A 24,520-nucleotide genomic window follows, 5' to 3' on the forward strand; every position below is an offset into this window, starting at 1 on the left:
TTGAAAGCAGGGATAAATCAAATTTGGCTAGCTACTCTGTACAGTTTTTAAATATTTCCTTTTATCTCTTATTCAGGCTTTACCTGACATGATGGCAGCATGTGAGCAAGGACAATTCCAACATGGCCCTGAAAAAGTCAGTTAGACAAACAAGTTAGCCTTGGTCCCCACAGCTTTTCCTCATTCTGAAACCACAATCTTGCCAAATAAAAACATGACCTTGAATGTAATATAGAAAAGTCATATAATCTTTGAAAGGCTAAAAAGGATAAAAGGAGAGATGTAATACCCCACCACTGCAGAAATCCACAATTCTGTCACCAGGTTTGGCCTGATTTGTTACCACATAGACAAGGTTGTTCAACTGCTGCTGCTTCCTCAAAGCTCGATCACCGGACATTTTACCTGAGAAAGACATGAGACGAATACAAAACATTAGATATTTTGAGGGAACAAGAAGACACACTTAAAATAGACTACCAGCATAGAGGAGGAGGAGAGAGAGGAGCAAACACACACATATATACATATAGAAGAATAAATGACGAATTCCATATAACAGACTGTTAGAGGACTAGAACATGAGATGTTTATTTTTGCTTGTTTGACTTTTATTTCTATCCAAAATTTCTTTCAACAGCCATTGAAAGAAAATCTAGGGGGAAAAATCTGTCTTTTAAAGAGTAGAAACAATAACTGAAACATTAAGTCTAGGGTCCTTAACCAAGTGTCCAACAAATGTTGGCAGAATGGAAAAAATAACAGTAATTGTCTTCTCCCTTTATCGTTTTTCAGAGACATATTGTAAAAAGTACCTAATTTCAACACATTGCTTACATCTCCTTATAGAGATCCATAATAAGTAAAAATATTTTTATTGCTTAATTGACACATCCTTGAACTCTTGATTCTTCTGGGTAGGACACTGGGGAACCTTGAAACATAGGTGTTACATTGTCTGGAATATATCAATGGTTATTGTATTTAGAGAGAAACTGGATTTTCTGTTTTCTGCTTTGAAGCTTTCTTTCCTTGTGAGTCAGAAATAGAAATATAATACAACTAGAGATTAAAGATAAGCCATTTCCAAGTATGAAATGCCTGGGGCCCCACAACATAAAAAACATCTTAACTTTCCTTTCAAAACTGCTAGTCAAGTCCATGAACATATCTTCAGAAGAATGAATGAAATTATTTGTTTTTACATATTTCAAGTACATTCTTTATAAAAGAAAAATTAAGAAAATGTAAGAGAGCAGATTTCCATGAAAAAATTCAGATAATATTTTTGGGTTGATAAAAAATTAAACATACTAAGATTTCCTTGCTTCTTTTTCACAGAAAAATGACATGACCTTTTTCTTTTTCTGTTTTCCCTCTTTCTTATGTTACTAAGTTACATAAAAAGCATGGCAAAATATTATTTTAAGAAAAATTTTTAAATGTGAATAAAAAATATAGGAGAAAAAATTCGTAACATCCTAATTCAGAGGTAACATTTTATATATATGTATGCATAGTTACTTTCAGTTCTATTCATAAATTTTATGTGTTCTAGCTAAGTATAAAATATATTATAAAATATGAAAATTATAAATATCTTTCCATGTCAATGCATTTGTTTCTATCTATATATTTTAATGGCTGCATAGTATTCCATTCACTATATATATGCTATAATTGAAGTACCCAATTTCCTATTGTAATGATGTGAGCATCATACACAGCTGATTCTTTCATCACATCCTTAATTATTTAGCATGTATTAATGTAAATTTCAATTATGAAGAATATTTAAGTCAACAGTCTGATGACTTCATTTGTAAAGACAGATTCATGTAGCTTTTAAAAGAATTATCTTCATTTTTTTCTCTAAGTGTACAATATTTAAACACAGAATAAGTAAAAGCTATCATCCCACCCTTCCTGGGTAACCATTTTTAAGAGATCTTACTATGACAACTTTCGAGCATCTAGCAAAACTGAAAGAAACTTACAGTCAATGCCTTTATACCCTCCATCTAGATTCTACCATTAACAACTTACTATTCTTGATTTATCATACTTCTATCCATCCTTCTATTCATCCAAATATGGCTGATTTTATGGCATTGCAGTTTTAATTTGCAGGAGAAAGAATAAGAACAAGAAGAGGGGAGGAAAGGAGGTGTCAGAAGGCAAAAAGAAAAGTACTTTGAGGCTCTTAGGAGACCTAGAGTCAAAAATGCTGCTATTAAATGAAGCCACCAAGAAGTAAGGAATGAGCACCAGCATTTCTGTCTTTGCTCTTTTTGTAGATTCCTTAACGGTTCCTAGCCAAAGAATTTTCATTAAAAAAAGTCAAAAGGAATAATGCTTTTATTAAGAATAAGGAGATAAGAAAAAATTTATTAAATGAAATAGCTAATATCAAGTTCTATGCCATATTTTTATTAGAAATTTAGAATTACCTAACTTCCTTAGGTCTGTTTCAGAAGGAAATGCTGATGGAGATCTGTTTTTCTTGCTAATACTGCGTCTTTACATACAAAAAAACAGATGTTGAAATGAAGGTTGAAGGCAAAGGCAAAGAAGTACTTTTCAGGGTTGTGTTTAAGTTGAGAGACCATACGCTGCACATAATATTCACGGAGATTGAACTAAAAATACAGCAGCAAGGTGCTCAGATGCTTTACGGAAAAACAGCCTCTAATAAAGCATTCTCTTTCCTCCTTCCAGTTTTATAAATATTATGAAGCTCCAGGAAATATGAGCAGGATATCAAATATATTCAACAAGGTTAAGAAGGGGTATTTTGGGGTAGAGTGTTAATTTAAAAATCAAATCCCACTTTCTATTTTTGTCCAGTATCCTTGTGCCTGAGACATTATTTACAAGCATAAAATTACAATCTATTTTTAGCTTGACTAAAAATGATGGATCTCTAGTGTCACGGAAAAACAAAATCTAAGTGTAGAATGTTTTACTACCAATGATGTCATTTGTTCTGCAATGCAATTATTCTGCAAATGAGTTTTTTCTTTGTCTAATTCCAGTTAGGAGGTACTGGATCAGAGAACTTCAGTGTGGTTTGCATTGCCAGAAAAGAAAGTAGAGGAGTAAAGGAGCCAATTTTGTTGTTGTTGTTGTTTTTGAGATGGAGTCTCGCTCTGTTGCCAGGCTGGAGTGCAATGGCACAATCTCGGCTCACTGCAACCTCCACCTCCTGGGTTCAAGAAATTCTCCTGCCTCAGCCTCCCAAGTAGCTGGAACTACAGGTTCACGCCACCACATCCAGCTAATTTTTGTATTTTTAGTAGAGACAGAGTTTCACTATGTTGGCCAGGATGGTCTTGATCTCTTGACCTCATAATCCACCTGCATCAGTCTCCCAAAGTGCTCAGATTACAAGCATGAGCCATCATGCCCATGGCCAAAGGAGACAATTTTTAAATCAGGGGAAATCAGGTTAAAACACTAGCATTTTTGGTTTATCCAAAGCATCAAATAATGAAAAAAAAAATCACTGGAAAATGTGCACATGTACAGCCAGCACACATGTTCAGTGGAGTAATTTATGTTCTAAATTAGGCAGCTCTTAATTTTTTGTTTCTTAGCTTGAAAAAACAAATATCTTACATGCTATAACTTACTTACGAAAGAGTGCATATATACACATTAGATGTCTTTACTAAAGATTCTTTTGCTGTTTTGTTTTGAAAGCATTTCTTTGAGATATAGCACACCAACCATATTCTGTGATTTTTTTTTTAAATATAGAGACAAAGGAGAAGGCTAAAACTAATGTTTAGAGCTTTTAACAGCACACTGAAAAGGTTAAAAAAAAAATCAACAGAGCAAAAGCAAATTTCTTCAATAGAGGTCAGTGTTGTGTAGACCACTCTTTTAGAGAAGGTGTAAGACAACTGAATAGACAAGATGGCACTCATAGAACCTTGGGCAGGTGAAAGGGAAGATGACAACCACAAATGTTAATATTTTCAAAAAAGGTCTGATTAACAGCATTAAGAAAGCCAAGCTGATGATTGGTCATTTACCATGCTTTATAGGGCAATTAACAGCAAAGCCAAGGTTTTATCCCCACAGTAGCTATGGTTTTTATGTTTGGAACCACAACTAAGGTACCTACTTATATGCCTAATACTAATCTATATGCTGAGGACACATCTCAAGATGAATAAGAAGATACAGTTTTAGTCCTAAAGAAGTTAACAGGGTATCTAAGAAGAAGATGCATGTTAATTATGTGCAAAAGTATGTACATTATAGATAAAGTAGAAATGTCTTGAGACATTAGAATGGCCTTGACAGAGACTTGGGTATTTCAGTCGAGTTTTCAAGGAGGATCAGAAACTTAACAGATAGAATGGGGCTGGTCATGACAAGAACAATATGGCATGTTTAGGAGAAAACTACCATTAACTCACTTGCAACTAAAAATGAGAGATCAGTGGGGAAGTAATAGAACATCAGATTGACGTGAAAATACAAACCGGCAGGGCCAGATACGAAATGACATTGCTTGTTGTTTGCCTCTCTCTGTCTTACTGAAAACATGGCCTTGCTTTCATACTTAATGTGCTTAGAGCTGCTTAGGGACAAGTTCAATCTGAATAGACAGCATATTTAATTTTACATTATTAGAAACTAAAGGTGTTCTTTTATAATGTTAGTCCGTATCATTTTTATTCTGGATATAGTATATCCTCAAATAAGACACAATTATCGATAAAATTATCTAGAGCAAGTGTGCTCTCTGCCATTATGTGATTTAATTAAAAAATAATATTGGATCAATTAAACTCATTGAATCATTTTGAACCCCGGTGTTCTAGATCAAGAAATCTTTGGAACCTCTTATTAAATTCTCCTCACTCTCCTGCTCAGGCTCCTCTTCCCTTGGCATACCCCTGACGCACTATGTTCACCACATTGTGTCTCATTCTATAGCTAATCACTGACCATGCTTTTCCTTGGTAGATTACTAAAGTCTCTTCCAAATGTACCCATTAAAGTAACTCTCCTTTGCTTAAATAGCTTTGCAGAAAGCTCTCTGCTTTAAGAAAAAAATGTTGATGTCTTGGCAAGAAAGCAAGGCCTTTAATGATCTGGGCCCTGATTAATTTTCTAACCTCATTTGCTATTTTCTATATGTGCCCAATGTTCCAGCCTCTCAACACAAGTGACATTTCTTTGAATTTTTTACACTTTATGAGTTAGTTCCTTTATATAATTTATTCCCTTTGCTTAAAACCTATCTCCTTGCTTTAAAACTTTAGGAACCCCATCACCTTTCCTTATTCCAGGATGAATTTAAAACATGTATTACTTTTGTCATAATAAAAAATTTTTTAAAGACAAAAGAGAAAAAAGTTACTTTTTCAAACTCTTTGTTAGTACCCAAAATAACGAATATTTTATACTATAAAGTCTATTGTTAACCAGTGAAACAATTTATTATAAAATGATACCTAAGTATAATTCATTATAATAACTCCCCCCAAAAAACCATTAGCTGTAATTGCTTCTGTCTCCCTGAAATAGATATGAATAATTTTTCCTGGAACTGCATAAACTTGGGCCCAATTAAATGAAAAGATTACCAGGAGACTGATAAGCACATAACAGGTTCTCAATAAAAGTTTAATGAATGAATTTTCTCTGCAATTATGACAAACTGCATTTCAAGGCTTAATGCTAATTTTTGCAGGTACTAAATATGAAAATAAGTTAGATATCTATGCTATGCATGTATTCATTAAAACAGTAAAAGAAGTCAACTATAAAACAGTATTTTAAGTGAGTTAGAAAAGTTTCTGAAAACTTTTGTGAGACAATAAGAAAACAGCCATTTAAAGCCGTATGAGTAGACTTCAAACGCTAGAATGGAAGAACAGAATTCCTAAAGAAACTCCTGAGAAAATACATGAAATTAGGCAGCAATATAAAGTTTACAATGTAGGTTAGGGCAACTTTATTTAAATTTTGGAGATAACTTGTTGAAAATACTAAAAATCTAGAATGGTTATTTTAATTTTACTTTTTTAAAGCCAATTGAAGGTTATCATCACTAATCCTCTTAGCCGTACTGACCTCAGTGTGACAGTTTTCTTGAAACAGTGGATACTGCTAATCTGATATTCTCCCTCATTCACAAACCCCACAGTTCAGTCAATGAAATAATTGACAGCTTAACAGTGAGATGGCATTTTGACTCTTAGAATTTTGTTATACACACGATTATTCAATAATTAACTGAAAACACAGCAGAATTCATTGAATTCATAATGTTAAAAGGCTTATTTATGCTTCCAAATTATGAGGAATAAGGACCTCATTAGTATCTTTCTCAATCATTCATTCAACATATCAAACAACCAACTTGGCCTATACAGAACTGTTCTATATAATGTTAGGGATATAAAGATATGTAACTCTTAGTTTATATCCTTAACAAACATATACTTTGTTTAATTAGTACAAAACATTATATTTGAACTTGGAAAATGTGTTTTATTAATCACATTGTACAATGTTCTTAAAAGAAAGTTTAACAGCCACAACTTAACAAAAATCCATATAAAGTACCTAAAATTATGGATACTTTGTGGTTATAAGATGCTTTGCAATATATTAAGCACTTGCATATTTGATACACCATCTAACCTCAAAACTCTGTCAGGTTGTTAGAATGGATGACATTTTTCTTATTTTACAAATGAGGACACTGATCACTAAATAGGTTGCTCAAACTTAGCACTTGTTCGAAGACATGCAGCTGGTAAATGGTAAAGTTGGGACTCTAAAGTAGGATTTCTAATGTCAGATTCAGTCTGTTTTTCAGTATGATCTGTTATGTCTTAAACAGATGGCTTTAAGTAATTGTGACGTCAAAATTTCAATGCTGGTGTCTTTTTTATGTGTGTGAGGTCAAGGAAATGAGGTGCTTTCTAGCAGGGAAATGAGGGATTTCCTAGTAGTTATATCTTAGGGAAAAATTTAATTCTTCAGAGTCAGTTTTAAAATACATTTTACTTCAGTTTTTCCCCTAAATAAAAATTTTCCAGAGCAGGCTTACCAGTGCAAAGGATCAATTTAAGTTCTGAATGTCAGGATTTCAGAATATATTGCTAAAGCATCAGAGGTCTCCTAAGTCATTCTGTTTAATGAACTGACCTTTGGGTCTCACCCTTCCCAGAAGGAGACCATTTCCCCACCTTGGGACTGTAGCAACCTTTTTGAATTTATTGAAAAGTGACATGGAGAGGTTGAGCAATCAATTTGTTGCAAAATCAGATTATCCAGAAGGAAAGAAATGAAAATAGATTGGGAAGATCTTTCACATTACAGTACTGCAGATGCTGACTAAAAATAGTGTGCACCTTTCACCCGTCCATATCTAATTTTAAAACTTCTTTTAAAAAGCCAATAACTAAAAACTGTTCAGGCAAGATGTTGGGTTGAGGGACAAAAGTTAAAGAAAGTACAATCACATTTTTTACCAGGCCAAAGCTTCTGCTTTGCTTACAGGAGAGCTTAGATACAGTGAAAAATGGACACTGTAAAACCTTCTTATTCCTGCTATTTTTTCTCTAAGATGAAAAAACATTTTAACTTCAGAATATCAGAATCCAGAGTTAACCAAACACATATATTTTCATTTCATCCAAATACCATTTACACCACACTAAGTAAACATTACTTTGCTCTGGTATTTTGGGTTTTTGTTGTTGTTGTTTTAAGTCCACAATATGGTCTAAGTTGCCCACAAGACCAAACTGAAATATTTTTAGAACAAAAAAGCTAACTGTAGAAAATAGGTATTTATTTCTTTTCCCTCTTTTTCAGAAGCTTAAGTTAATAAGGTGTCTTAATAGTTTTGTTAACTTTTGAGGCCATTCAAATAATCCTCACTTGGCTTCCAATTTGATGTTTCACAGTAATTAGGTTAAATGCCATGTAGTAGTTTGAAATGGTGCTAACTTTCCAGAGTCAAGTGATTTTTAAAAAATACTTCTTTTGTGCACATGATGTCTTAATATCCACTACGATCTGACATTATAGGTTTTCTTCTTTGATTTTTTTTGTCATATATTTTGTTTTGTTTTGAAAATGAAATGCTGAATATCTAGGGTGACATGGCCCTAAATTCCTCACATATTAAAATATGGTATTTCCATTGAGAGGTAGCATCTATATCTGTTCTTGAATTTCAGCCTCATGACTGTTTGACCTATATAATACAAAAACAACACTGTGCTCTTTTCTGGCAGCTTCCAATTTTTGTCTTTATGAGATGGTTGCTCTTGGAACACAGAACCATACTTTAAGATATCAAGCCTCCCCTGCAGATGCTGTATGGAGAACAGACAAGCTTTCTCACAAAGCCCTAACCAAACTGCAGAATTGTGATTAAAATCAATAATTGTTATGAAAAGGCACTAAACTTTGCAGAGGTTATTTATGTGGCAATGGAGCATCAGACAGATACTGTAATATTGGCTTTGTAAGAATTAGCATCATTGAATAGTATTTATCAGGGCACGTACCTATACATGAAATACTGCTCAATACTATGACAATAACCTTAATAGAGAATAGTTATTAAACATAAAAGTTAACACTCACAGGCAAGGGTATTCATTCAAGTTACATAGGGACTGTATAAACCTCAAAGGCAGTTTTGCATTCCAGTTCTACTGTTCCTTTTCCCTTTCCTAACTTTACGGACCTAACTGTAAAGAATGTTAGGCTCGGCCGGGCACGGTGGCTCACACCGGTAATCCCAGCACTTTGGGAGGCCGAGGCGGGTGGATCATGACCAGCGTGATCATCCTGGTCAACATGGTGAAACCCCGTCTCTACTAAAAATACAAAAAAATTAGATGGGCATGGTGGTGCACGCCTGTAATCCCAGCTACTCGGGAGGCTCAGGCAGGAGAATTGCCTGAACCCAGGAGGCACAGGTTGCGGTGAGCCTAGATTGCGCCATTGCACTCCAGCCTGGGCAAAAAGAGTGAAACTCTGTCTCAAAAAAAAAAAAAAAAAAAAAAGAATGTTAGGCTCTCAGCAGCAAAGGATGGTGTAAAGAAAAAGACCCTGGGGGGATGAACCCAGCTACAAGCATGGATAAAGGTAGCAACAATGATCCAAATTAGTATTCAAAAAGGACTCAATCTGCTTAAGTATTGATATTCACGCAGGTCTAATTTGATGGATGGTCCCTAGCAGTAGCACTGTTTATTTATTTATTTATTTATTTATTTTTATTGCATTTTAGGTTTTGGGGTATATGTGCAGAACATGCAAGATAGTTGCATAGGTACACACACGGCAGTGTGTTTTGCTGCCTTCCTCCCCTTCACCCACATTTGGCATTTCTCCCCAGGCTATCTCTCCCCAACTCCCCGCCAACGCTGTCCCTCCCCTATTCCCCCCAATAGATCCCAGTGTGTAGTACTCCCCTCCCTGTGTCCATGTGTTCTCATTGTTCATCACCCGCCTATGAGTGAGAATATGCGGTATTTCATTTTCTGCTCTTGTGTCACTTTGCTGAGAATGATGTTCTCCAGATTCATCCATGTCCCTACAAACGACACGAACTCATCATTTTTGATTGCTGCATAATATTCCATGGTGTATATGTGCCACATTTTTCCAGTCCAGTCTATCATCGATGGGCATTTGGGTTGCTTCCAGGTCTTTGCTATTGTGAACAGCGCTGCAATGAACATTCGTGTGCATGTGTCCTTATAGTAGAACGATTTATGCTCCTTTGGATATATACCCAGTAATGGGATTGCTGGGTCAAATGGAATTTCTATTTCTAAGGCCTTGAGGAATCGCCACACTGTCTTCCACAATGGTTGAACTAATTTACACTTCCACCAACAGTGTAAAAGTGTTCCTATTTCTCCACATCCTCTCCAGCATCTGTTGTCTCCAGATTTTTTAATGATCGCCATTCTAACTGGCGTGAGATGGTATCTCAATGTGGTTTTGATTTGCATCTCTCTAATGACCAGCGATGATGAGTATTTTTTCATATGTTTGTTGGTCTCATGTATGTCTTCTTTTGTAGTGTCTGTTCATATTCTTTGCCCAATTTTGAATGGGCTTGTTTTTTTTTTTTCTTGTAAATCTGTTTGAGTTCTTTGTAAATTCTGGATATCAGCCCTTTGTCAGATGGGTAAACTGCAAACATTTTTTCCCATTCTGTTGGTTGCCGATTCACTCTAGTGACTGTTTCTTTTGCCGTGCAGAAGTTGTGGAGTTTTATTAGGTCCCATTTGTCTATTTTGGCTTTTGTTGCCAATGCTTTTGGTGTTTTGGTCATGAAGTCCTTGCCTACTTCTATGTCCTGAATGGTTTTGCCTAGATTTTCTTCTAGGGTTTTTATTATGTTAGGTCTTATGTTTAAGTGTTTAATCCATCTGGAGTTAATTTTAGTGTAAGGTGTCAGGAAGGGGTCCAGTTTCTGCTTTCTGCACATGGCTAGCCAGTTTTCCCAACACCATTTATTAAACAGGGAATCCTTTCCCCGTTGCTTGTTTTTGTCAGGTTTATCAAAGATTGCATGGTTGCATATATGTTGTGTTGCCTCCGATGCCTCTGTTCTGTTCCATTGGTCTATATCTCTGTTTTGGTACCAGTACCATGCTGTTTTGATTACTGTAGCCTTGTAGTATAGTTTGAAGTCTGGTAGTGTGATGCCTCCCACTGTGTTCTTTTTGGTTAGAATTGACTTGGCTATGTGGGCTCTCTTTTGATTAAATATGAAGTTCATGGTGGTTTTTTCCAGTTCTGTGAAGAAAGTCAATGGTAGCTTGATGGGGATAGCATTGATTCTGTAAATTACGTTGGGCAGTATAGCCATTTTCACGATATTGATTCTTCCTAACCATGAACATGGAATATTTCTCCATCTGTTTCTGTCCTCTCTTATTTTGTTGAGCAGTGGTTTGTAGTTTTCCTTGAAGAGGTCCCTTACGTTCCTTGTAAGTTGTATTCCTAGGTATTTTATTCTTTTTGCAGCAATAGTGAATGGCAGTTTGTTCTTGATTTGGCTCTCTTTAAGTCTGTTATTGGTGTAGAGGAATGCTTGTGATTTTTGCACATTGATTTTATATCCTGAGACTTTGCTGAAGTTGCTTATCAGTTTCAGGAGTTTTTGGGCTAAGGTGATGGGGTCTTCTAGGTATACTATCATGTCCTCTGCAAATTGAGACAATTTGGCTTCCACCTCTCCTATTTGAATACCCTTTATTTCTTTTTCTTGCCTGATTGTTCTGGCTAGAACTTCCAGTACTATATTGAATAGGAGTGGTGAGAGAGGGGATCCTTTGCTACTGCCGATTTCAAAGGGAATGCTTCCAGTTTTTGCCCATTCAGTATGATATTGGCTGTTGGTTTGTCATAAATAGCTTTTATTATTTTGAGATACGTTCCTTCAATACCAAGTTTATTGAGCATTTTTAGCCTAAAGGGCTGTTGAATTTTGTCAAATGCCTTCTCTGCGTCATTTGAGATAATCATGTGGTTTTTGTTTTTGGTTCTGTTTATGTGGTGAATTACGTTTATATACTTGCGTATGTTGAACCAGCCTTGTATCCCCGGGATGAATCCTACTTGATCGTGATGGATAAGTTTTTTGATGTGCTGTTGCAATCGGCTTGCCGGTATTTTATTGAAGATTTCTGCATGTATGTTCATCATAAATATTGGCATGAAGTTTTCTTTTCTTGATGAGTCTCTGCCAGGTTTTGATATCAGGATGATGTTGGTCTCATAAAATGATTTGGGAAGGATTCCCTCTTTTTGGATTATTTGGAATAGTTTCAGAAGGAATGGTACCAGCTCTTCTTTGTGTGTCTGGTAGAATTTGGCTGTGAACCCATCTGGACCTGGGCTTTTTTTTGTGTGGTAGGCTCTTAATTGCTGCCTCGACTTCAGACCTTGTTATTGGTCTATTCATAGTTTCGGCTTCCTCCTGGTTTAGGCCTGGGAGGACACAGGTGTCCAGGAATTTATTCATTTCTTCCAGGTTTACTAGTTTATGTGCATAGCGTTGTTTGTAATATTCTCTGATGATGGTTTGAATTTCTGTGCAATCTGTGGTGATTTCACCTTTATCATTTTTTGTTGCATCTATTTGTTTCTCTCTTTTCTTTTTTATCAGTCTGGCTAGTGGTCTATTTCGTTGGTCTTTTCAAAAAACCGGTTCTTGGATTTATTGATTTTTTTTTTGAAGGGATTTTCATGTCTCTGTCTCTTTCAGTTCTGCTCTGATCTTAGTTATTTCTTGTCTTCTGCTAGGTTTTAAGTTTTTTTCATCTTGCTCCTCTAGCTCTTTCAATTTTGACGATAGGGTGTCAATTTTGGATCTCTCCACTCTTCTCATATGGGCACTTATTGCTATATATTTTCCTCTAGAGACTGCTTTAAATGTGTCCCAGAGATTCTGGTATGTTGTGTCTTCATTCTCGCTGGTTTTGAAGAACTTCTTTATTTCTGCCTTCATTTCATTTTTTTATCCAGTCAACATTCAAGAGCCAGTTGTTCAGTTTCCATGAAGCTGTGCAGTTCTGAGTTAGTTTCTGAATTCTGAGTTCCAACTTGATTGCACTATGGTGTGAGAGACTGTTTATGATTTCAGTTGTTTTGCATTTGCTGAGGAGTGCTTTACTTCCAATTATGTGGTCAATTTTAGAGTAGGTGTGATGTGGTGCTGAGAAGAATGTATATTCTGTGGATTTGGGGTGGAGAGTTCTGTAAACATCTATCAGGTTTGCTTGTTCCAGGTCTGAGTTCAAGCCCTGGATATCCTTGTTAATTTTCTGTCTGGTTGATCTGCCTCATATTGACAGTGGAGTGTTAAAGTCTCCCACTATTATTGTGTGGGAGTCTTAGTCTCTTTGTAAGTCGTTCAGAACTTGCTTTATATATCTGGGTTCTCCTGTATTGGGTCAATATATATTTAGGATCGTTAGCTCTTCTTGTTGCATCGATCCTTTTACCATTATGTAATGAGCTTCTTTGTCTCTTTTGATCTTTGTTGCTTTAAAGTCTATTTTATCAGAGATGAGAATTGCAACTCCTGCTTTTTTTTTGCTCTCCATTTGCTTGGTAAATCTTCCTCCATCCCTTTATTTTGAGACTTTGTTTGTCCTTGCATGTGAGATGGGTTTCCTGGATACAGCACACTGATGGGTTTTGGTTTTTTATCCAATTTGCCAGTCTGTGTCTTTTGATTGGTGCATTTAGCCCATTTACATTTAGGGTTAATATTGTTATGTGTGAATTTGATACTGCCATTTTGATGCTAGCTGGCTGTTTTGCCTGTCAGTTGATGCAGATTCTTCATTTTGTTGATGCTCTTTAGCATTTGGTATATTTTTGGAATGGCTGCTACTGGTTGTTCCTTTCTATGTGTAGTGCCTCTTTCAGGAGCTCTTGTACAGCAGGCCTGGTGGTGACAAACTCTCTGAGTACTTGCTTGTTAGCAAAGGATTTTATTTTTCCTTCACTTATGAAGCTCAGTTTGGCTGGATATAAAATTCTGGGGTGAAAGTTGTTTTCTTTAAGGATGTTGAATATTGGCCCCCACTCTCTTCTGGCCTATAGGGTTTCTGCTGAGAGATCTGCCATGAGTCTGATGGGCTTCCCTTTGTGGGTGACCCGACCTTTCTCTCTGGCTGCCCTTAGTATTTTCTCCTTCATTTCAACTCTGGTGAATCTGACGATTATGTGCCTTGGGGTTGCTCTTCTTGCGGAGTATCTTTGTGGTCCTCTCTATATATCCTGGACCTGAATAATGGCCTGCCTTGCTAGGTGGGGGAAAATTTCCTGGATAATATCCTAAAGAGTATTTTTCAACTCGGATTTGTTCTCTTCGTCACCTCTGGTACACCTATTAAACATAGGTTAGGTCTCTTCACATAGTCCCACATTTCTTGGAGACTTTGTTCATTCCTTTTTGCATTTTTTTCTCTCATCTTGGTTTCTCGTTTTATTTCATTGAGTTGATCTTCGACTTCTGATATTCTTTGTTCTGCTTGGTCAATTTGGCTGTTGAAACTTGTGCATGCTTCGCAAAGTTCTCGTGTTGTGTTTTTCAGCTCCTCAATTCATTCATATTCCTCTCTAAGTTGTCCATTCTTGTTATCATTTTCCTCGAATCTTTTTTCAACTCTTTTTTCAAGGTTCTTAGATTCTTTGCATTGATTTAGAACATGTTCTTTTAGCTCACGGAAGTTTCTCATTATCCACCTTTTGAAGTCTGATTCCGTCATTTCATCACACTCATTCTCTGTCCAGCTTTGTTCCCTTGCTTGTGAGGAGTTTTGGTCCTTTGTAGGAGGCAAGGTGTTTTGGTTTCGGGTGTTTTCCTCCTTTTTGTGCTGGTTTCTTCCCATCTTTGTGGGTTTATCCACCTGTCGTCTGAGTAGTTGCTGACTTTTCGATTGGGTCTTTGAGTGGACGCCCAGATTGTTGATGATGAAGTATTTCTGTTACTTAGTTTTCCCTCTACCAGTCTAGCCCCTCTGCTATACGACTGCTGAGGTCCACTCCAGGCCCTGCTTGTCTGGGGTACACCTGTAGCAGCTGAGGAACAGTGAGGGATGCTACCAGTTTCTTCTTCTGCTATCTTTGTCCCAGAATGATGCCTGCCAAATGTCAATCTGATCAGTCCTTTTTGAGGTGACTCTTTGGATATACTGGGGTCAGGGAGCTGCTTGAGGAGGCTGTCTGTACTTTATAGGAGCTCAAGTGCTGAGCTGTGAGCTCTGTTGATCATTCAGGGCTGTTAGGCAGGAACGTTTAAGTCTGCTGCAGCAGAACTCATAAAACCCCTTTTTTACCTCAGATGCTCTGTCTCGGGGAGTTAGGGCTTTCTTTATGAGTATCCGTTGTACTGTCCTGCCCAGCTAGGAGGCAGTCTACTCACTATTTGCCTGCCGCGGCTCCACCCTGCTGCCTTGGGTTCCGCCCTGCTGTCGCGGGCTCCGCCCTGTTGGCAGAGTCTCTCTGTTACGGCGGGTTGCCTCGGCAATGGCAGGCTGTGTCAGCAATGGGATTGTACCTCAGTAGGTGTGGAATGCCTCGGTAATGGCGGACGCCCCTCCCTATGGAGCTGCACCGTCCTGGGTTCAGCCATGCCCACAGTGAAACTCTCAACCCCGAGCGTTTCGAATCGCCGTTTTGTTTGTCCCCATGGGGGTGGGACCTGCCAAGCCTGATCAGCTGGCTCCCTGCCTCAGAGCCCTTTTTTCTCTTTTTAAGTTGTACTGTTGACTCTCTCCTAGGCGTTTCAGTCACCTGCTGGTAGGGCACCAGGATCTGTGTGATTTCCTGTGCAGCGACCCACTCCGCCGGCTTAAACGTCGCCTCCCAGGAATCTCCTGGTCTGGCTAACTGTCCAAGTCCTGTTCAATCAGATGGATATGCTAATCTGCCCTCCCAAATCTCAGATTGTCGGTTTAACAGGGCACCCAGAGCAGTGTGTTTTGTGTGGAGTCCCGCTGCGCTGTGGCACCAGCCGTAACGGCCGTGCCAGCCCAAGCAGCTGCGCTGGCATCCCGTGTCTCTTCTACACCTGGGAACCTCACTGTTCTGTGGGCAACAAATATCCATCTGGAAATGCAGCCTGCACTCACCCTCTGTGTCTTCACTGAGAGCTGCAATCCCAAGTTGCCCCTACTGCACCATCTTCCCAGGAATCCCTGGATCTATTTACATATTTATTTAATTTGAGACAGAGTCTTGCTGTGTCACCCAGGCTGGTGTGCAATGGCATGATCTCAGCTCATTGCAACCACTGCCTCCTGGCCTCAAATGATTCTCCTGCCTCAGCCTCCCGAGTAGCTGGGATTATAGGCACCCCCCAACATGCCTGGCTAATTTTTGTATTTTTAGTAGAGACAAGGTTTCACCATGTTGGCCAGGCCGGTCTTGACCTCCTGACCTCAGGTGATCCACTGGCCTTGGCCTCACAAAGTGCTGGGATTACAGGCATGAGCCACTGCGCCTTGGCCAGTGGTAGTGTTTAGCAGTGCTCCAAGCAGCAGGGTTTAGAAAAAGGGAAAAAAACCAAGGGCTATGCAGAGAAAGCTTGCACTATAGGAGACGTGTGGGTGACCATATCTCATCCTAAGTAACAATGGATGTCAGATCTAAAATAGCAAGAGTATACTTAAACTATACCAGTTGGGAGATCTGAGTCTACTGAAATAGGTATACTGGTTCAGGGCCTAGGTAAGGCAGGGGAAGGCAGAAACTGGCATTTTTTTCCCCAAACTGAAATTTTGAATCTCCCTTTTTTTCTCTGGTTCTTTCATTATAACCTCAACAGAGTAGTCCATTAATTTAGCAAATATATTTTAAAGCACTTATTTTATGCCTGGCCCTGATCAAGGTGCTGGAAACAATGGAGAACAAGGGGGATGTTTACATTCCAGTGATAGAAGTTAGACAACAAAAAATTAAGTGATAATATGGAGAAAATTAAAATAGAATAATATAGTTGAAATTGACTAGGCGAATATTTTATAGTATGTATTCTTGAAGGCATCATTGAGCAAGTAACTAAATTGCAATCTGAATAACAAGAAGCAGCCAGTCATGGGAAACAAGAGAAAAAGCACTCCATATAAATGGAACTGCTGATGCAAAAGTGTTTAGGTAGAGAGGAGCTAGGGATGTTTGAGGAATATCATTACAATCGTGTATACTTAGACCCATCATGAATGTTGGTTGAGTCTGAAATCCTTGGGACCAGAAGTATTTGGAGTTTCAGAAATATTTTTTCTGGATTTTGGAAAATTTGTAAGCACATAATGAGATATCTTGGGTATGGGTCCCGAGTCTAAACACATAATTTATGTTTCACGCATACTTTACACAAATAGTCTGAAGGTAATTTTATGCGATATTTTAAATAATTTTGTGCTCAAAGTTTATGTACTTTAAGTACTTATGTGTGGAATTTTTCACTTGTTACATCTTATCGGCACTCAAAAAGTTCCAGGTTTTGGAGCATTTTAGATTTTGGATTAGTGGTGCTCAACCTGTATATATGAGGTCCACGGAATGGATGTTCTTATTTGCTGGTATTAGCACTGCTGAATGATTCTGATGTGCTAAGCATGCTTTATTTATTATATCAATCCATTTTCATAACAGCTCAAAGAAGTTGGGTACTGTTACTGCATTGTCAGATGAATAAATGTAAAAAAAAAAAAAAATGAAGTAGCTTGTCACACAATTACTCCATGATAGAGTCAGATTTCAATCCTGCTGGTCTCACTTCAAGGTGTGTGGTCTCATCTACCACCCCAAAAACCATAAATCCTTATTAGTAAAATATTTTGAATAGGACCCAAATATACACAGTATGAACAACTTCTCTGCTAAACAGTAATAAAGTTTACTGTCTTTTTAAGAAAAATATGAATAGAATTCTTTTCTGTGCTGCCTCCCCTCTGTATTTATTTCATCTGTTTTTCTGACACCAGAGAAATTTTCATCATTATTAAACACTAGGCTTTTGATAATATATTTGATTTCAATTTACAATCAGCATGAGAGACATGCCAATGTATATTTTTCAAGAAAATGTCATGTGGTGGGACTCCTTGAGTTCGTGCATATGTATATAAATGGCTTGGATTTAGCAAAATTTATATGTGTGTGTATGTGTGTGTGTGTGTATGTGTGTGTGAAAAACATTTTTTTTTCAAGACCTATCTTCATGGTTATTGTAAAGAATACTTCTTTAGCATTGCACTGGCCTGCAATTGTATACCCAGAATAAGTGCTTTTTTTGGCCACAACCTAGTTCAATAAATACAAATTCTGGGTCTTCACTGTTTAGTCTTTTAAATGCAAAAGTAATGTTCAATAGCTGATTTAAAACACAGTGTACAGCCAAGTAAGGTGGCTCATCAGTAATGCTGGCACTTAAGAGGCAGAGGTGGGAAGATTGCTTGAGGCCAGGAGTTTGAGATCAGCCTTGTCAACATAGTGAGACCCTGTCTCTACATAAAAATGAAAATAAAAAACTATAGTGTGTAAGTATACACAAGCGCACATACACAAAACCAACTGACCAAATAACCAAAGTAATCACAGCCCTCCTGATGTTTACTAGTTAAAGAAATACTTTGTAGATTTAGAAAACATTAAAAAAATTTTTCAGAAACTCAGAATAGAAGATTCTGGATTTGAAGTAAATTAACCACAGAAAAACTCAGGTGTGATGCATAAACATTTCTCATTGGAGAGATTATCTCTCTCTCTCTCTCTCCTGTCCTTTCATGGTTTGAAATACCATACTGACATTCAAATCTATACATAGTTCAGTTAACACTGCTCTCTAGAACTGCGAATCAGATTTTCCCATCCCATTGTTAATATGTGTCTGTGCCATCCAGGGCTTCAAGCCAAACAGGTCCAAAAACTGAACTCATTTATCTTTTATCATGAAACTTGTTTTCTTTCTGATATTCTATTTGTTAATAATATCATCATCCGCTCGTCATCCTGTAACCAAAGCCAGACCTTCAGTTCACATTTATGTATCACTTGTCTTCTAGGCCAGGTGTGGTGGCTCACACCTGTAATCTCAGCACTTTGGGAGGCCGAGGCAGGCGGATCACAAGGTCAGGAGTTCGAGACCAACCTGCCCAACATGGGAAAACCCCATCTCTACTAAAACTAAAAAAATTAACTGGGTGTGGTGGCGGATGCCTGTAATCCCAGATACTCAGGAGGCTGAGGCAGGAGAATTGGTTGAACCCAGGAAGCAGAGGTTGCCATTGCACTTCAGCCTGGGAAACAAGAGCAAGACTCCGTTTCCAAAAAAAGAAAAAAAGTCTAAACACTCTGCCCTAAAGCCTCAGCTTTTCATGCCCATTCCTTCTAAAACGCAAATGAGTTCTTGCTACTTCCCTTCTTAAAAGTCCTCATTGGTTCCCTCACCACTGATAGGACAGATTTTTAACACCGAGACTTCATCATCTGGTTGAGCTCACTTCCTGCCACTCCTTTAATCCCATAATCTCTTCATTCTCTGGTCAGATGGAACTACCAGTTATTCTCCAAACACAGTATGCTGTATCATCTTTCTGAGGTTTTAAAAATGCTGTTTACTTTGTCATGAATACTAATATTTCAGAAATTTCATATTTGTGGAACAGTAGTCTCTCAATATATTAAGAGGAAAGAGATGTTAAGAGGAAAGAGATAAATTGGTTTAATTCAGAATAACATAGTATTTCCTTATATTACTTGACAACTGAATGTTTTTACTATCTATCTTTAGGGGCTATTTTAGGAATCTACTTAAGAAAATATTGCTTTATCTACCTCTTGGCCTATAAATGTCTACTTGCTCTTTAAAATCCACCTCCAATGAATGCAGTGAGTTAACAAGGACATAAACCAGATTCTTTAGATTACAGACCCTTTGACCTCATATTTCTCAGGGACCTCCAGAAATTACTTAAATGCAAAACTCAGTTATATGCTAATTGGGCTCCTGGCACTGAGGCAGTAATATAAATACAAAGGAAGAAAAGGCACCAAAATAATTTTTTTTCTTGAAATTGAGAGCTATAAAACTATGTTTAAAAGTTCAAATATATTAGTTATTATAATATTTCTTCTTAAAAATTCATTTAGGAAAACAGCATGACATACAATGTAACTTAGAAAATATCCTGAGAACATAAAGTCATAAGTAGTGTTCACCAGTTAATTATTTAATTTTATACTGAAATGGCTAATTGTATATGAGAACTCTTGAAGATAACGCTTAAAGTTTAACATTTTATCATACCCAATAAAAAATAGAATATAAACACCTCATTATCTTCTCTGAAATCCATCCCCTGATGTTAGACACAGACATGGCAGCACGAAGGCATTTATAAGTAACATTCATGTATCTGCATACCCACAGAACAAGTAGGATAATTTCCTTACTTGTTAAAACAAACCAAGAACTGCTAAAATCAGATTTGAGGTCTTATATTTTTCTTCCTATTACTTAAAGCCCACATATATATGATACACAGAGAAACCAAAAAATAGGAGAAAAGAATACCAGGGAGATGTTGGTGAGTCAATATTTTTCATTAGTTTAATCTCATAAACATGTGACTAGCTTTTACTTTTAATTAAATAAAGAGAAGTCAGAACTTTCACCCTTCATTAGCCAACATAAGACAGGTAGACTTCTTAGAGGATTAGGTAAGGCAGTAAAATAAATACCTGGTACTGATGGCCTTTAAAATTCATAAATGAATGATTTAACAGAAGACTTTGTGCTATTATTTATAACCAAAAAAATAAAGCTAGGTTAGCATCTAAGAAATTTGTTGACTTTTAAGGAATCATATCCAAATACTGAGAAAAACACACTGGGATTAGTAGAAGCAGCAACACTATAAATAACACATTAATTTATACAACCCGGAAAAACACAATTTCTCACTGAAGTATACTTTGAGACAATGTAAACAATATCTTAGGAGGAAAAAAGATCAGTTATAAAGTTAAGACTTATATAGAAAGTGCAAAGAAAAACCCGTCTTTTCATCATTATTAGAAGAGTAAGAATTTCAACAGCTAATTCAACAAATACTTATTAGCTGCTTACAATGTGCTAGGCACTGTTTTAAGGGTTGGGTATATCGCAGTAAGAGTAAGCTTATTACAGAAGAGTAAACTTATTATAGATAGGCTGGTCTGAAAGGGTCTCTCTAATAACATGACATTTGAGACCTGAATAAAGTGAGAGAGTAAGATGTATGGATAATCTAGGGGAAGAGTTTTCCAAACAAAGAGAATAACAAGTATATAGTAGTCTCCCCTTATCCCTGGGGATACATTCTAAGATCTTCAGTGAATGCCTGAAACCTTAGATAGTATCGAACCTGACTGCCAGCAATCAGACCACATTTCTGTTCATGTCTTCTACCCATGAATTTAAGAACATTTCCATCTTAACCACTTATCAGACACTGAAGTGGCCATAATTTTTGCGGCTTGAGGTATGGCAGCAAAACTAGAATGGATTTCTTTTCCCTTCTTCATAATTTCATGGATAGATGTGTTCTTACTGCAGATCTCAGCAACCTCAGCATATGAGGCTTTTTCCCTTATTTATTTAGTCAAGAATACTTTTACTTTTTTTGCTTAATGTTTGCACTTTATAGCTTCTCTTTGGCATATCCAAACTGCCAGCATCATTACTTTTCTGCTTTGGGGTCATTACTAAGTAAAATTTGGACTCAAGCACTGCAATATTGCAATCGTTGATCTGATCATCAAGATGGCTATTAAGTGACTATTAGGCTAGTAGTGCACACAGTGTGGATTTGCTGGACAAAGGGAGATTCATGTCCCAAGGCGAACGGAATGGGATTGTGCCAGATTTCATCATGCTACTCAGAATGATGTGCAATTTAAAATTCACAAATTGTTTATTTCTGGAATTTTTCATTTAATATTTTTGGGCCACAGTTGACTGAGGGTAACTGAATCACAGAAAGCTAAACTGCAAATAAGGGAGGACTGCTGCAGTTAGTGATTTCCAGACTGGCAGAGAAGATCAAAGAAATAGCCAGTGGCTAGAGTATGCAAAGCTTTTTTAATGTATGTGGAAACTTTGGATTTTATTTTGAATGTAGATTGATTTGGGGACATTATTTGACTTACATAGAAAGTCTAACTAGGACACTACTAAAATAGTCAAGCCTGGACATGACAGTTGCTTAGATTTTGAGCAGTGGAGATAGTGAGAAGTGATTTGGATTGATATATATTTTAAAAACAGAGCTGACAGAATTTTTGCTGATGGACTGATGTAGAGGGTAAAATAAGATTAAACTCTGGGGTTTTGAGCCTGAGCAATTAGAAGAATCAAACTGCCATATATTGTATTGCAGTGGAGGTATAAAGACTAAGCCCTGAGTTTTTCAATGTTTAGAGATTTGGAAGCTGAAGAACCAAAAAGGAGACTGATAAGGGGTTATTCTATTTGTTTGTCCGAGGAAACCAAGGGGTATTTCAAGAGAAAAATGATCAACTTTGTCAAATGCAGCTGATACACCAAGTAAGATAAGGACTGAGACTAGTCTATTAGATTTAGTAAAGAGAAGTCATTAGTAACCTTGACAACAGCAGTTTTGTTAAAATGATGGGGCAGAAGCCTGATTATCACAGGATCAAGAGAGAAGAAGAAAAACTGATACATATACAGGGCATAATAGAAATAGAAAAATCACAATTTTATAGTGACAATTGTAATAACTGATTTGCATAGAAGTCATTAATGGATGCTAAAACCACTGAGAAACAATTACCAGAGAATACAATGGTTTCAAAGTAGCTCCTTAGAGACCACTATTACAAAGGGAAACCAGTATTCTTACAATGGAGAAATCTGACAGATACCATCTCAACCAAGTGTTCAAACCTAATATCACAAACAATGTGTCAAACTGATATCATCTGTTCCCTGCTGCAATATACGAAAGGCATACACCATTAGCTCTATAGTATGCTGGCCAAAATGAGCCATTCTGTTGTAGTCTTGCCAACAGTTTAATGTTCATCTAATAGAGGAAACAGATAATTTCAAATTGACAATATTCTGTAAAATACCTGGAATAGATTCTTTTTCAAAATGTTAAAGTTAAGAAAGACAAAACAAATTGTATAGGCCAGGATCCTATATTAAAGATCCACTAAAGATATGTGACAACTGAAAACAATGCATATGTTTGGTTATTGCATATTAAAAAAGAGAGAGCACTATTGGATAAATAGGTGAATTACAATATGGGGAGTGTATTCCACATTATTATATTAATGTCAAATTTCCTGTAGGTGATAATTGCATTGTGGTTACATAAGAGAATGCCCTTTTTTCTTAGGAGACATATGCTGAAGTATTTTGGGGTGAAACGTTATGATGTCTGCAGGGAACTCTCAAATGGTTGAAGAAAAATGTGTGTGTCAGAGAAGGCAAGACAAAGTAGTAAAAACTGGTAAATCTATAAGAAGGCTACATGGGTATTCATTGCATTACTTTTACAACTTTAAAAAATGGGTTTGTAATTTTAAACAAAACATTGGAAGAAGAGAGTAGAGGAAGAGAAGATGAAATCATGGATACCTAAGGAGTTTTGTTAAAGGGGAGCATGAAAATGGCGTGGTAAGTGTAGGGCTAAGTGAGGCAAAGGAAGATTTTAAAAAGTGGAAGGTACCTTAGTATTTTTGCCATCTGATGGGCATAACTGATGAGAAAAACCATTGAGGACACGAGGGGATGTAACACAGTGCACAGTGAGACATGGGCTTAAATATAAATAAGATTGAAGGGCCTGCAGTGTATGGACATACAAACATGTGTTGGTGTGTTTACTGATAAAGTATGTAGAACTCTTTTTAATTTTTCTATTTTCTCTCTGAAGAGAGAAGGGGAGGAAGTATTGAACGTCTGAAGAGAGGAGGATTTGATGTGAAATGGTTATATACACTAAGTTGACTTGGAAAATCTGTATATGGATTGATGGTACCCACTTCCTTTAAAAAAGTTCTATATAATTATAAAGATTAAAGAAATCCTAGAACTTACCAAGTCGAATCCAGTTATTTTATAGGTAAAAACATAAAGACTTGGATATTCTTTTTAACTGATAGGTTCAGAGTAGGGAAACAGATAATGTGGAAAAAATAAGCATGGTTTAATGGCCAAATATACACACAGTACCAAGAATATAAACCACTTAATTGAATCCTCCTACCTGGCAGTACTATGCTAAGAACTTTGTATACCTTATCTCCTGTACTGAAAACTAACTATTGAAAACTATATAAAGGTCTACATTTGTCCTCCATTTTCCATAAGAATAAGAGAAGCTCAAACATTTAGATACTTCCTCCACAGTCAGATAATTATTTTCATTTATACTGGAGTTATCTAAGTTAGTCTTATTTTAAGGGATTCTCAATGAGACTGCCAACTCTTATATTTACTCAACTCTATACCAACTCTTATAAGTCCTTGTACCTAGCAGATTTTCAGATATGTTTATTGAATCAAACACTTCAGTAAACCTGACACCTGTTAAGGACACAGTGTTGATCATCAGATATTAAAGAAAAAGGAGATGAATGAAGAAGGGACTCAGGCAGAAACCGAAGCAAAATCAGTCTAAGTTTTTTCACTAATTAAATATACAGATGCAGCAAACTGGATTCAACGCTGATTGACATTCAAAAATTTCTAAGAGATGAAATGGAAAAGTTTCTTTTTTTTTTTTTTAATTGTACTTTAGGTTCTGGGGTACATGTGCAGATCATGCAGGATTGTTGCATAGGTGCATACATGGCAATGTGATTTGTTGCCTCCGTCCCCCAACCCCTGTCACCTATATCTGGCATTTCTCCCCATTTTATCCCTTCCCAACCTCCCAACCCCCAAGCTGTCGCTACGTATATCAACAACAAG

General features: G+C 36.9%; 1 protein-coding gene across 12 annotated transcripts in view; it reads right to left on the reverse strand.

Moving 5' to 3' along the window:
* The window catches only part of GSTCD (glutathione S-transferase C-terminal domain containing), a 156,788-nt gene that overhangs the window by 37,698 nt on the left and 94,570 nt on the right, over positions 1-24,520 (reverse strand). For 8 of the 12 annotated variants that reach the window (XR_618465.4, XM_078366746.1, XM_078366744.1 and 5 more), the window contains 2 exons: positions 290-405; positions 84-128 (listed from right to left, as the gene is read on the reverse strand). Coding sequence is in view for 11 of the 12 variants with exons in the window: in XM_078366746.1 (XP_078222872.1) it covers positions 84-128; positions 290-405 (161 nt within the window). In the remaining variant the exon portion in view is untranslated. The remainder of the gene's footprint in view (positions 1-83; positions 129-289; positions 406-24,520) is intronic. The other 4 variants (XM_054253096.2, XM_035293195.3, XM_054253095.2 and 1 more) reach the window with 1 other exon arrangement.

This window comes from Callithrix jacchus, chromosome 3, assembly GCF_049354715.1.
Source record: "Callithrix jacchus isolate 240 chromosome 3, calJac240_pri, whole genome shotgun sequence".
NCBI lineage: Eukaryota > Metazoa > Chordata > Mammalia > Primates > Cebidae > Callithrix > Callithrix jacchus.